The sequence below is a fragment of the Lycorma delicatula genome, chromosome 3 (assembly GCF_047948215.1).
Source record: "Lycorma delicatula isolate Av1 chromosome 3, ASM4794821v1, whole genome shotgun sequence".
Classification (NCBI taxonomy): Eukaryota; Metazoa; Arthropoda; class Insecta; order Hemiptera; family Fulgoridae; genus Lycorma; species Lycorma delicatula.
Genome location: NC_134457.1, coordinates 201365294 through 201381219, shown reverse-complemented (window position 1 = coordinate 201381219; position 15926 = coordinate 201365294). Strand labels below are relative to the sequence as shown.

The 15926-nt window shown below is 30.2% G+C and overlaps 1 protein-coding gene across 1 annotated transcript in view; it reads right to left on the bottom strand.

The window, feature by feature from the left end:
• The window catches only part of LOC142322365 (pikachurin-like), a 662400-nt gene that overhangs the window by 117735 nt on the left and 528739 nt on the right, over positions 1-15926 (bottom strand). The window contains exon 5 of the mRNA XM_075361369.1: positions 3841-4030. Within this exon, the coding sequence (XP_075217484.1) occupies positions 3841-4030 (190 nt within the window). The remainder of the gene's footprint in view (positions 1-3840; positions 4031-15926) is intronic.

The following is a 15926-nucleotide window of genomic DNA, read 5'->3' as shown; positions in this document are numbered from 1 at the left end:
AAAAAAACGAATAAATTTAAAATGATGGAATGAATTGTTTGGATTTGAATTCAGGATGATTGAACTGTTGAAGACAGTTGAAGAATGAAATAAAAAAAAGAAGAGAATAAAGGCAGTAGAAGGTGAGAATAGATTGGGTTTTTGCCTTGGAAAGAAATAAAAATAAAGAAGAGATAGAGCATAGATCTGTTCCCTGATAGAATAGTATTAGGATGACATTTTTATAGATTCTAAAGTAAATCGACCTACTTATCCCGTAACCTCAAAACACAAAATAATCTTGCAATACTCTGAAAATAGAAAAACTACAACGTACTCGTATATAATCCATCTGATACTTATCTAAATACTTTTTAAACGCTATTTGCATCTTGATATTTCGATCTACCTATCCGTGACTACAATTACTAAATCATTTAGCAATGCTCTTTATTCTTCAATCATAATTATTATTGATATTACATCTAATATTTCACAAAATTTCATCTTTGCCTATTATTTTTATTATTATTATTCCTAGTAATATATTCATTCCATTTTATTAATTCCTACTGAATAGTAATCAAGATCAATAAATATCGTTTAGTCTATAGATTATTGTTTCAGCGAAATCAACAAGATAGGACTGTAGAAACTTAGTTGGGAATTGCAAATATTCTGGTATTGAATTCGAATCAGCAAATGTTAGTTTAGTCAAACCTCTATGTCTTATACTTAATTACTTACAGGGTTGTTTCAAATTATTTAAATGTTACTGTCATTATATTTCTGATTACCTTAAGGGGGTCAAAGCCACAAACTTATTACAACGGTAAGTTCCGAAGCACAAGTGTTATGTAAATCAAGGCTGAAAGACAAACAAACTTACTTCAATGAGAAGGGTCCGGCAGTAAATAGTTACAAAGAGAAGGAGATACAGGAAATTAGCTAACAGATCTTAAGACTGTGCGACCAATAAGCAATTTAGTAAGATCATTCCAGAGGCAAATTTATATTATCGACAATTAAAAGTAATATTAATAGCTAATTTAATGTTAAATGAGAAATGATATTTTGGGTATCCCGTTAAATTACTGATGAGAAAATAATTACCAAATATTTATTAAAATAAAAGAAAACACCGTAGTCTTTGGATGAAAGATAAACAGAGTAAACTTTATAAAAATAAACCAGAACCGATATAGTAAAAATAAAAAATTAGATTTAAAGGGGAAAATTATATTTAAAAAAAAAGAAAACAAAATTACTTGAACGATTTTGACGCTATTAATTATTTTGTGCATAAGTAATACGTTGTAAGTACTTTGCTTAAGTTATACGTACAGCAAATTACAGATTCATTTATAACTTATGGACTTTTTCGTACTTTTTCTCAAATAACATTATTTATTCTATCCGTTCTGGCCTGACAATTCAGAAATAAATATATAGGTTCATACATTGCAACAACAAGGATAAAGCTTGTACGGGTCCTAATTCAACAAAGCTGCTCAAGAAATCCAGAGAATTTTTCATTATTACATCAGTCAACTAAATAACAAATTAACCTGATTATTTTGAATTGATTGGTCAGTTTTCGGGATCAGGAGGAGACCTTTTAGTTCTTCAAACAATTTTAATTAAAAATATCAGGAAGCAGTTCTGAACACACTTTCGGAAAAAAAATTGCGAAATAATCTATCTATCAGAATAACATGCTTCTTCTTAATTTATTATTTTTACCATAGAGTATTGATTTTCGGTAATAAATTGAGGCTCGCTAATAAAGTAATAAGTTTTCGAAAACGTTTTTACAAAAACATTGTCAAATTTTGTTTATATATATATATATTAACAATATTTGTACCAATTATATTTTACCATAAACCTGATTTCGTTTCAAAAAAATAAAATATTTTAAATATAAAACCAAAAGTAAGTTTGTTTGTCTGTCTATTTTTGTTTGAATGGTCTTGCATCACGCGAGAAAAACGGAACGATTGATTTTAAATTTGCAGGATATATTCTCATTATCTCAGGCAAGATTTTAAGTTATAAACCGCTTTTAAGTCGCATTAGCCCTAGCCCGCTTAGGGGTCAATCTGTCAATTAAAGATATTTATTAAACAAGAAAAAAGATAATAATTAAAAATTACATTAATTTCTGTCACCATGGTAACAGAAATAAGTTGTGTAGTTATTCTCGTCAAAGGTATTATACTATAGTTACTATTATTCTATCTTTAATTTAGTTTCTTTTTCAGGTTACTATAAAGCCTGAATATTTGAATTCATATTTATTAGTATTATTCTCACAACCATGAGGATAAAGAACACTTCGGGGAACCTGGTCAAACGGAATTAGCAATTGAAGCGAGCTCTGCGGCCCCAGGAGACCTCCGAGAGAACCTCGGAGTCGGCCCAGGCGTTCGCCTGCCGAGTCCAAGAGCCAAGAGGGCCCAGGAGCTCTCAGAGGGCTGAGCACAGCCCTTTGGTTAGACGGTCGAACGAGCAAGCCCCGACCAACTAGTTAAATATAAAAATATAATCGTATGAAATAAACGGAAGTACTTAAATCATAAATATCAAAACATTTAAAAATATTCAACGTAAATCAAAATTATCATTGGTTAACTAACTATTATCATAAAATAAATCCTCAAATCCGTATGGGTATACCACACACGGGTATTTATTAGCTTCCGGGACCACCATTAGGTATTGACTTCAAAGGAAGAGATGAAACGGCAATTTTGTAGCGTGTGAAAAAAATGCCATGTCTGATACCCGGACTCGAACCCGAGATCTTCGGATCAAAAGCCGAGATGCTACTACTCGTACCATGGAGGCCGATACGTTAAAGAATCTTAAGTTTGGGTATACATTAAACAACTCAAGCCAAAACAACCCCACATACAGTTACTTCGGAGATTCCAGCCGAATTTAATTTAAATTTTCAAAAACTCACGCTGACCTGATACATACAAAACACGTTAATAAAAAGAGGTTGAACATATCTTTAAAAAAATCCAAGAAGAAATGTAATCCTTCGTCATTAAATATCATACTTAAGAAAAGACTTGAAAATAATTTAGATCCAAAAGCTATAAATCCCGTTGCTACAGTAAAACATTTTAGCTATAACTTCATTTTTAGAATTTATTTAAAAAAATAATAAAACGACAGGTTGATTCATAAAGATCAAAGAAATACCAACAGATATTTTTTCAATCGAAACATAAAATATTTACCACATTTATTTAGTTTTCTTCGAATTGATTGTAGATACACTGCAGCAAAAAAAAGTATGTGTATACTGTAAATCGATAATAGTCTCAATAAAACAAGACAGTTATTTTTCCTTAAAAATAAATGTTCATACTTACTTTACTTGAGTTAATTATGTTTCTATGACACGTATCGTATAAAATAATTGATATTTATTATAAATTTTATTAAATCGTAGTAAAATTCTTCAGATCAGATTGCAAAATCTAATAAAATAAGTAATGAAACAACCTTTAATTTTATATTTTTTAAAACGATATAAAATAATATAACTATCATCTAAAATTAAATTAATTTTAGCTTAAAATCGGCAAATCAAAAATTTTGAGCAAATTAAATTAAAAATTTATGAATTTTTTTAATTTATTATAATTAATAATGATGAAACATACTCAGAAGCATTACAGTTTACATTACCGAAGTATATTTATTAACACTTAGAAATTGTTGATAGTTGTAATAAGGGCTTAACTGAGTTTTAGATCAGTCATACGTGTATGTTGTATTATATAAAAAATCTATATGTACTACAAATTGAAGGAGACTAATAATGTAATTATACAAAAAGCTTACCGATATCAAAACCTTTAACTGCATCTCCGGCTGGTGCAAGAGCAAAACTATACACATGGTCATTAACTTGAAGATGACGTACACATCCTTTCAATCCTCTTTCTGTTGGTAACTTTTCAGCAAGTCCTGAAGTATTTCCGCGACCGCCAATAAATACTGGTTCTCTGAATGTTATACGCGAAAACAATCCCTGAAAAAAAAGATAAAATAATAATAACATATTGTTGAACAGTCATTATCGGGGAAAAAAATATTAAAATAAAAATTGAATTTCAGTTTATTTTGAAAACAAAATTTTCTACACAAAAAATAAAGATTTGCATAAAAACAAAAATATTTCATAAAAAGAATTTGCCTGTATTTAAAATGGCTGGAAATGATCGCTATGGTACTATTATAGTTAATACGTAACAAGAACATCAATAATGACAATAATATCAGTCGCTGATAAACGAATATGAAAATTTTCTGTCTTGAATAAAGTTCTCTGAAATTAAAAAAAAAAGACCATCTAAAAAATCATATTATTTTAAGCATAGTTCTATAAAAAAAAAAAAAAAAAATCATAAAATTCAGTAAAAATATAAATAGATTCCCTTTTGTAAATCCTACATATCTGAATGCCATTAAAAAAAGTTGACAACACAGTTGTAGGACTTTCCCGCCACGAAGCTTTTTCTGACTCACGCCTAACACACAACTTGATTTAAAATATTTATCATTTTATTTAAATATAATATTTTTTGTATATTTAATTTAATGATTCTAACTTACTTACTTTCTTCTGTTTAGCCATTGGGAATCACCGTTCAGGTGTTACTTCAGAGGATGAATGAGGATGATATGTATGAGTGTAGTCTTGTACAGTCTCAGTTCGACCGTTCCTTAGATGTGTGGTTAATTGAAACCCAACCACCAAAGAACACCGGTATCCACGATCTAGACTTCAAATTCGTATAAAAATAACTGACTTTACTAGGACTTGAACGTTTGGAATCAGCTGATTTGGGAAGACGCGTTCACCACGAGACCAATCCGGTGGGTTAATGATTTTAACTATATTGCGCGCGCATACCGTATTTCATTCGCGCAGTTGTGGCGGTACTAGCGGCCGCTTTAAATACTATTTTACATTTTAAATGTTATTCATTTATTTAATTCTTTCGCTCACCACCAACCACGTTACAAACCACGTTGGTGCCGTAGGCTAAACAGAAAAAGAAAGAAATACGACTACAGCAGCTGTACGTCAGTGCTACACTAGCGCTCCTTGTGATGAGAGATGGGTACTAATGAGACACTAAAACCCCTTAGCGATTAGATTATTTGGAGAATTTTTTGAGGTGGAGTGCGATTTTGCAAAAAAAAGTTTTTTAAATATTATAATTTTTAATTGTTAAAAAATGTACCTAAGAAAAATAAGAGCTTAATCAGGCGAAATCTCGAGATACTGAGGGTGACCTTGCTGTACAGCCTCACTCCCTTCACCTTTTAAGTTGAAATTTTATTAGCATCAATGCTTCATACATAGAAGTAATCTGACCAAGTCAAAATCGGTCGAGTAGTTCTTGAGATATATTGTGATTTAGAGGCCAACATCCCGAACCCACACACGTATATACGAAGATCCGGAAAATTTCCATCCGGTTTTTTGGATTCCTTAGGTATCAAAACGTAAATATCCGGTGAAAACCGCATATACCCAAACTGTACCTATTACCGTACTTTACCTTATACCAGGGGTCGGCAACCTTTTGAGTCAGAAGAGTCAAAAATTACAATTTACAAAATTTCAGAGTTTTTAAAGAGCCACAAAATTTTTTCGAAAATAGGTTTATTAAATAACAATTTATAGGTACTTACACTTATAATTATTATTTTAACTCTAATTTTTAAATAATAAAAGATATAAAATAGATAAATAATAAAATAGGTAATTTATTAAATATATATTTTAATAAAAACATTTTCGCGGTAATATCCAACAGTAGTACTTTGTTTATTTTTTGACAATTCTTATTGACTTCAAAAAAGTAGTTAGGTATCTTATTTGGAAAAAAATATGTATAATATGCATTTTAAAAATATAATACTTATAATGTTACCTATCTTTACTTCGGTTTTTTATTATTATATATATGTACATACATAACTTTGAGAAAATAATTCGCTTCTAACTCTTTTACTTGAAACAACAAACTATACGTCACAGCCAAAGCACTGGTGAAGACGCCAAATTGTCTTGCGTCGAAAGCGAATTAAAACCTACATAGAAACATCCGACGACGGCGTCATTCGAGAGCTTCTGACGGACTGACGACAGTGACGAGGCGTGTCACGGAGGAGGGGTGCGGTGAAAAGCGAGTACAAGTGGCAAAGCGATAGAATCGGTGCCTAATCCTCGTTAATCGATTCAGAACGATTTTTAAATGTTTTATTTTGATAAAATAAATAATATTTGCGTATGGAACTAAAGAACCGCAGCTTCACATCCAAAGAGCCGCATGTGGCTCGCGAGCCGCAGGTTGACGACCCCTGCCTTATACAGCTATAGCAAGCTGTAGCCTGCAAGTTGTATTTTCTTGCTACAGCTCTGCTATAGCAAGAAGCGGGAAAGTAAAAATAATGGCTTAAATGAAAACAAACTTTAAGAAAAGATGGTAAATGATATTTTTAAACCGACCTGGCATATTAATGTAATTTAAAATAAACTGTATTAATTGAACTTTATATACCAGCAATCCGATGAATATAATAAATGATAATTGAAGCGCTAGAAAGCAAATGGAGTGACACTGAAAAAATAACTAAAATAAAAAAAAAAACAGAATTTTTAGAATGTATAAATATTTGTAGAGACGGGATTATATGCATCATAAAAAGCTTGAAATATGCATGAAAAATGATTAAAATATGCATGAAAGATGTCAAAATATGCAAATTTAAATAATAAAAAAATTTTTAGTTTTTATATTTAAAAATCGGCATAAAATTAATAATTAGTTGAATAACATATCGATAAATACGATAATTAATAATTTTTAACATTTTGTTAGTTTTGTAAACGTAAACAATCAGGTACTGTTCCAAATGTTCGGTGGTAAGATTGTGTCTTCGATCACTCAAAATATCTTTATAAGTGGAAAAGGATCGTTCCACATCCACTAAGGTAACTGGGCAGTATTTTAATTTAGTCACTGTTATCACTTACAAAAGTTCACCCATCCCATTAATAAAACTATCAATTTGATACAAAGGTTCAAAGCCTGGGTTATTGTTCAAAATGTTTTCAAATTTTTTTTTTACGTTTACTCGGCAATACCTGTGGCAATGTGGAGTTCATTTAGCCATTTAGCGGATTTTATTCATTAACTGAATAGATTCAGTCAACGCCAAACTTTGAGTTTCAAGATTTTTAATACTCACAGGTATGTGGGAAAAATTAGTACTAATCAAAGATATGTTTTTTTTTTATACCAGAATCGTTAAATGCTTCCTTGGACAGAAGATTCAGGAAATATTTTTTTAATACCCTCATTCACAAATCTGGCGATCATAGAGTGATTTGCCTTTTCAAGGTCTTTGCAGGCCATCAAATAGGAAGAAAGGTCTAGTTTTAATGCACGGACAATTTAATTCGCAATGTAACGGCTACAGGTGTCGGTAGTTTCGTCAACTGAAATCCAAATAATGCTATCCTTGAGTTTATTGAGTATTTCTTCCAGAATATATAGGTAAATTGTTGAGATGCAATTTTTATGCAATGAAGTTTCGTCTAGTATATTTTGATTCAAGCAATATTTTCTTAGAAAATTTTTAGGTAGGATTTGTAAGTTTGCGAAGAGAAATATTACTTGTAAGCAATGCTTCACATAAATCCATGCTAATTTTGTTTACCTTTTAAAGTGAAATCACTGCTACTTGCCGCTGTTATAAATTGTTGTCGTGGGTCTTTCTTTTGCAATCCTGCGATATGAAGACTTGTCCTGACAAGCTGATCTATTTGAAACTTTTCTGTGCACGAAATATTTTTCTCGCAAACTCGACAATATAAAACATTCCCGTCGTATGTAAATGTTTCAGGATAGTGAGCTATCTACGAAGAGACACTTTTTTTCGGCAGGCATGGTACACATTAAACTTTGCAGAAATAAAAAAAAATTAAACTGATTCAGTGAGCGCATCAACATGCGAATTTAATTGCCTAGTGGGAGGAGTGTTGGAGTAGGCGTGCGCGACGCAAAAGGGTATCGTCCGTCCTTGTCTCACATTAGTCTGTGTTTTACTTGGACTCATAATAATATTACGCGCGGCTGCTAAGTGCGTTCTAAGAGCCGCGTTGCTAGTAGGTTTGGCCGACTACAACGTAAGATTTCATTTATTAATTAGGTACCCTACCGAAAATATTGTAAATATAGCAAAAATATGCATCATCAGTAGATTTTAAAGAAAATATGCGATAACCGGTTAGAATGGGTTTAATATGCAAATGCATATAATCCGGTTTCTAAATATTTGCATAGATAATATGTATTTTAAATTTAAAAACAAGTTATATGAACACCACGGGTTAGCGATGGGATCACCAATTTCAGCCAGCCTAGTAAACGTAACTATAGAATATTTAAAAAATAAAGTATTAGAAAAATTAAATGAAAATGAAATCGATGAATTATTTTAAGATGATTACATTCCGAGATGATATCGCCGAAATCAACTCTGCCATAATTTTATAAAAAATTTCCAAAAAGATATCGCCTTGCAACGTGGGCAAGCAATGTTTTAATGTCCAGTAATGGTAACATTGTCTCCCTTGGTATAATTGACAGTGGACTGAAAACACATCTAAACCTGTGTGGACTAAAAGAAAGTGGACCAAAAGTAGTCGTGGACAAAAATACCAGTGGACGTTAAAAAAAATGGACAAACAAAACGGTGGACTTTGGGTTTTTGTGGACCTCAGCGTAAGTCGACCTTACCGTGTGGACCAAACGTCCGCTAATCATTTCATTGATATTCTCCTATTTTTAATTTCCCGGCGAATATAGCAAAAATAACTGTATTAAGGAGAAAATATTGGGATTAAGTCAGAAATGAGGTGACGGTTTTTTTTGCTAATCTAAGTTTTAGGGTACAGCTAGTTTGTCTAGACCAAAAAAAAAAAAAAAAATCCATTTATTTTTTATATAAGTATATATACTTTACTTTTATTTTTAGTTATTTTTATATAAGTATGTGCGTCGAACTGCTTTTGGCCTTATATCTCTGGATTGACTGAATCGATTTTTTTCATATTTGGGACTTAAATAATTTTATATACGGAGAATTAATCGCATTATCTTCTTTTCAAAATTCGTTAAGAGGTGGGGAATATCACGATAAAAACAATTTCGATTTCCTTTTGAGAAAACTTTATTAAAGAAAATTTGTTACGTACAATGCATATCTAAATAATCCAACAAATCTTTTTTTTTTAAAATCAATCCCCACTTATTAAAATTGAAATATATATATTTTGTTCTTTTGCTGCATCACCCTTTGGTTAAAATATTTTCCAAAGTTGTTTTGAAAATTTGTTCTTCATATATAGAACTATTAAGAAATGTGTACAATGTTTAAAAAATATATAGATTCTGAACCTTAAATGCAGAAAGGTTTTTTAAATTTAAATTTTCTTATTTTAACCTTTACTAAAGGGAGTGTTATATGTAGAGAAAAATTTTATTGAGAAAATTTATTAAGCTTAATCTGTGTATGAATATTTTTAGAAAAGTCTATCTTAATAAATCTTTTCTCCACCTTTAAAATATATATTTTCTGTTTTTTGGCTCTATCTTTTTTTTAATTTTTATTACTAATCGCTGGGAAATTTTTTACAGTACTTAGCCAGATTTTTTTTAAGTTATAAAACAGAAGACTACTTTTATTTTTACTGACGGTTTTTCCAATCCCTTTGAAAAATCGAAGCCCACATTATCGCATGAGATTAAAAAAATAATAATAGAAAGTTTAATACCCTAATACAGAAGCCATAGTATTAAAATTTATGATGTAATAAAAACTATTCTGAGGTTATATTAAAAAAAAAAAAGGTATTAAATCTCATACATGCTCTCCCATACATACGCATATACAAATATATAAGTTTACACACAGAATCTTGCAAAGTAATTATTTTTTTTTAGAGCTTTCAATTCTTTAAACAATAATTCAAAGTTAGGGTAATTATTTCATCGATAAAGATATTTATATTTCGTTGAATTATTCTTGAACGACTCACCTTTTTCAACTTAAAACATAATATTTTAATAAAATAATGTGCAAAACGATGTAAAAATAAATAAATAAAATATGGAAAGTTTTCAGAAGTTAGAAAGTAGAATATAATAGGATGTAGGAGGAAAAATAGGAAAAGAATACAAGGAATATAAGAAATGAAAGCTTACAATTAATATTCTAAGGTGTGAAAAACCTACCATTGATTTAGATGAAAATTCATAAGAAATGAAAGGAAACATTATAAAAATTATCTTTATAAAATTCTTGAAAGTTTAGTATACAAGATTCAGTGAGTAAGAAAAGATAAAGTAAAAAAAAGTTTGAAAGAGAAATTAAGAGAAATGATTCTAACCGAAATGAGAAGATTTATTAACAAGCCTGGAATTTAATGCACAGTGAAGAATACTAAATAAAGTAGGTAACAATGTTTAGGCATGTTAAACGAATGAATGAAAAATGGAAAAAATAATGTCGTGGTGGAAGTAAAGGGAAGAGAGAACAGGAGTAGATCCTGGAAGAGATAACGAGTAGAATGACGAAGGATGTGTACATATTGAACTGGAAAGTTGTCTGAAGAAAGTTTTGAGAAAGAAGGATGAGTGAGTGATCTCTTTGATTTTTTGCCCAGCTCAATAATTAATAAAGGATAATTTAAATTTCAATTTGTCACTAACATTGGTATAGTGGTTAAAACTACTAATTATGATAGTAGAATACAAATTTAATCCCCGATGGAAATGAAGAATTTAACTAAAGAGATAATAAATATGTATTTTCATAAACTTGGAAGGAAAACGGAAATTTAGAAAAAAAATTAAGCTTCATCATTGAAGTCTGTAGTAAATCAGGATGAAAAGAAAGAAAATGAATGTGTACGGGTTTACATTTCTTTACATCATCGGATGTACTTTTATATATATATATATATATATATATAAGCATCCTCGTCGCAATTTCACCCGGTCTATATAGTTTCTTGCGTTTCCCGTCGCGGTCAATTTTTTATTTTATTTTATGTTTTTTTGTCAAGTAACCGGAGGCAGGTGTGTGCAGCCAGTCACGTCACACATACCGTAACAGTGAAAGTGGCCGCCTTGGTTAAGCTCCCGCGCCTGTCATGCTCCTTAAAAAATCAAAATTCAACTAAACCCAAAAATAGTTTTTAGATATTTATCTGAAGAGTATTTGCAAACCCAGATCTACTGAATATCTCGTTTAGTATAGTCGGAAAGTTTACAATCATCGTTCAAAGTCTTTTTACCTTTTTTCTTCATTCCTTTCAAGGTCAAATTTCAGAAAATTTCGAAACTGGATTTATATATTCACATGAATACACAAACCAAATATTAAATTGATATCTTCATTTTTGCTTCCTTGTACGAAATAAAGGAAGTATTGTGAAAAATTAATTAATTAAATTAAGAAAATATTGTGAAAACTGAAAAAATTCGATTTTAAGATTTCAACGGAAATATCCATTTTAACCATCCTTGAATTCATTTTTACTAGCTTCGGTGTGACGTTTGTATGTACGTATGTATGTATCTCGCATAACTCAAAAACGATTAGCCGTAGGATGTCGAAATTTCTGATTTAGGACTGTTGTAACATCTAATTGTGCACCTCCTCTTTTGATTGCAATCGACTGAACCAAATGTGTCCAAAAAAGCCCAAAATCCAACAAATTAGGATTTTGGAGTTTTTCTTAACTGCCGTAATAAGCCCTCATTGAGAGTTTTTCAACGATATATCATAAGTAGTATTTATTTTCATTGGTTCCAGAGATATAGAGACAAATAAAGTTTTAGATGATATATTTGGATCTTACAAGGGGAAGGCACATCAGTTCGAATCAGATTTCATCTCCTTTTATTTAAGCTTTTTTTTTAATTTACATATATTGATTTATTAATAATTATTAACTTCTGATGGCAAAAAAATTACGATAAATAATAATAATAATAATAATAAAAAAAAATATGAGAAGTTATTAATGAAATAAAATTTTATGTACTTTTCATTTTAAAAATATGTGTATATGTAATTTAATAGGCGTACAAGGAAGTCATGTGTTCACATCACATTTTTTTTTACCGAAAAATTAAAAAAAAATAGCTGTGTTTCAATCTAAATTCAAAAATTAATTTTAATTCTTTCAACTCAAAATTTGTAATGCCTATTGTAGTGCCTATTGTAGTGCCTATGTAGACTTACCAAAAATGTTTCTTCTTTTGTAAAAGACTAACTCTTTTTTACTCTGATTTTCTTACAATTCTTGGCTTTGATCAGATAGACTTGATAAGAATATTACTTCGAAAGCTCTTGTAATAGTGGTAATCTGCTGTAAGGATTTTTATTCAAAAGAGATACGTATATAGAACACAATGCAAAAGTTTATCTGCATTGTAACTACACACTGAATAGGTGACGTGAATACAGGCTTTCAAACAATTTCATGTTTAAATTTTTTATACAATTTCTTCATCAAAATTTTATCATAAAAGTCTACACTTTGCAACTTTTAATAAATGAACTCTATAGTGTATCCATCTACATACCTTTTACAAAATGAAATAAGATTACATATTCTGTTTTACATCAGTTAACGTTGCATAGATCATAATTCCGTTTATATCAATGCGTTGTAATCTACATCGATGGTTTTTCATGTTTTATTCCACATTCCACTTATAATTTCAAATCGATAAAAAAACCTTCAATAGATAAGTATTCACACAGATAACAGACAAAACTATAAAATTTCTATACGTTTGTTTTTATTAGGGAAATATGTTTTTAAGTAACAATATTTTGCAATAACACTACTAGAACCGCACTGAATCGGGCTATTAAACTGTGCAAAGATAGATTCGTTACTCTTACTCCTTCGCAAAGCCTCAAGAAATAACTTTATAATCTCATTATTTTTATTCATATATTTTTTTTGTTAGACGATTAATTCACATACGAGATCAAGGTTTGTGCATGTAAATGTGATAAGAAATATTTTTAGTTTATGAAAACTTAATTATATAAAAGAAAAATGCAATGATATAAATAATTGTTATGTCGATCGGTTGTGAAATTTATTCGTTCAAAATTATTAACTTTTTTTAAAGGTATCCCAGATAAATTTATACTTACCATATTTTTTTTAATTTTATCGTATAATTTTTTGTAAGAACTGAACCAAATTTTATAAAAAAGTTTTTTAAAAGATTTACTTAAAAACGTTTTCATTGTCTTTCCGCATTAAAATTAACATCAAATGACTTCACTCTAAGATCAGTAGGGCCAGTTATTAATAAAAACAACCGAATATAATTTTGAAATAAACTACTTAAAGAGATTTTATCATAGAAATTTGATTGTCGTCCAAAAGTAAATATTTTTTCATTAATATCATTCTCAACCTTCATGGATAAAAGCATTTTTTTTTACCAGTAACAGTACTTTTTGATTTTCCTCTTAAACGCTCTTCCGTCTTCTTATTTTAAATCAATTCTACTATTTTGCATTATAGCTGCAACTAAACTTGTATTTGTTTTATTAAATTCATTTTTGAAAAACAATATTGTTCATTTAGTATATTTGTTTATATTTCATTATTTGAAATATACTCGTTGAAATATACGAGGGTTATTATTTTTTCAAGGTTCGATCGTCACAAAATTAAAACCACAGAGAAAATAAAAAGTTTTTTATTTGTAACAAGTACTTACATAGTTACCCTATTTTTCTACATAGTCGCCACTCCGATTTAGAAATTTGTCGTAGCGTGGTACCAACTTTCCAATACCCTCGTCATAGAACGGAGCCGCCTGTGTTTTCAGCCGTGTTTCTACGCTGGTCTGCAGATCGATGTCTGTGCCAAAATGTTATCCTCCTAGCCAGCGTTTCATGTGAGCAAAGATGTGAAATCGGATGGAGCCAAGTCCGGGCTATATGGTGGGTGAATAAGAATAAGCGGAGAGGAATGTTGTCATCAGGAATTGTCTTTCTCCATGACAATGCTCGGCCGCACACTGTATTCTCGTATTCTTCCTTTTTTAACCAATCATAAGGTGAGAGTAATTCTTATCATTATCAGGCACGAAATTCCAACCAATCATATTCTTTCTTTTTTAACCAATCATAAGGTGAGAGTAATTCTTATCATTATCAGGCACGAAATTCCAACCAATCATATTCTTTCTTTTTTAACCAATCATAAGGTGAGAGTAATTCTTATCATTATCAGACACGAAATTCCACCCAATCATATTCTTTCTTTTTTAACCAATCATAAGGTGAGAATAATTCTTATAATTATCAGGCACGAAATTCCACCCAATCATATTCGTTCTTTTTTAACCAATCATAAGGTGAGAATAATTCTTATCATTATCAGGCACGAAATTCCACCCAATCATATTCTTTCTTTTTTAACCAATCATAAGGTGAGAGTAATTCTTATCATTATCAGGCACGAAATTCCAGCCAATCATATTCTTTCTTTTTTAACCAATCATAAGGTGAGAATAATTCTTATCATTATCAGGCACGAAATTCCACCCAATCATATTCTTTCTTTTTTAACCAATCATAAGGTGAGAGTAATTCTTATCATTATCGGGCATAAAATTTCAACCAATAGTATTCTTTGTTTTTTACCCAATCATAAGGTGAGAGTAATTCTTATCATTATCGGTCGTAAAATTTCAAACAAATCGTATTCTTTGTTTTTTAACCAATCATAAGGTGAAAGTAATTCTTATCATTATCAGGCACGAAATTCCAACCAATCTTATTCGTTGTTTTTTAACCAACCATAAGGTGAGAATAATTCTTATTATTATCAGGCCCGAAATTCCAACCAATCGAATACTTTGTTTTTTACCCAATCATAAGGTGATAGTAATTCTTATCATTATCAGACACAAAATTCCAACCAATCATATTCGTTGTTTTTTAACCAATCATAAGGTGAGTGTAATTCTTATCATCATCATCATCATGAATGAAATTCGCACACTGCGCTGTAACAAAGAAGCTCCTGCAGCGTTTTCGTTGGGAAGTGTTTGATCACCCATCATCCACCCCGGACTTGGCTCCATCCGATTTTCACATCTTTGCTCACAAAAACGCTGGCTAGGAGGATAACATTTTGGTACAGACATCGATCTGCAGACCAGCGTAGAAACACGGCTGAAAACACAGGCGGCTCCGTTCTATGACAAGGGTATTGGAAAGTTGGTACCACGCTACGACAAATGTATAAATTGGAGTGGCGACTATATAGAGATATAGCGTAACTATGTAAGTACTTGTAACAAATAAAAATTTTTTTATTTTCTCTGTGGTTTTAATTTCGTGACCGATCGGAACTTGAAAAAAAATAACCCTCGTACAATATAATTTTTGACTATATTAAGGTGTGAAAATCTCTTTCCCAATTTCAGCTGGAATAATGCAGTGGTACTAGAGTTACCGTTGAAGGTTTTAAGAACAATTAAAAGTCGCTTTTTTATATAAGAAAAAAGCTCGTTTAACGTTAAAAATTTATTTTAATAGCTTAAAAAGTCAATAAGCTTGCATCCGATAAGTTATGACAAGAAAGCTGTTTTTAATATAATAATTAACAAAGAATAAAATAATAACTTTTAATATACTTCATAATACAAGTTTAATGATAATATTACAAAATAATAACACACAGAATCAATAATATACCATCTTATAAATAAAATTATATCTTTTAAATGTTAATTAAAAATGAAAATATGTGATGTTAACACCACATGACTTCCTTGTACGCTTATTAAATT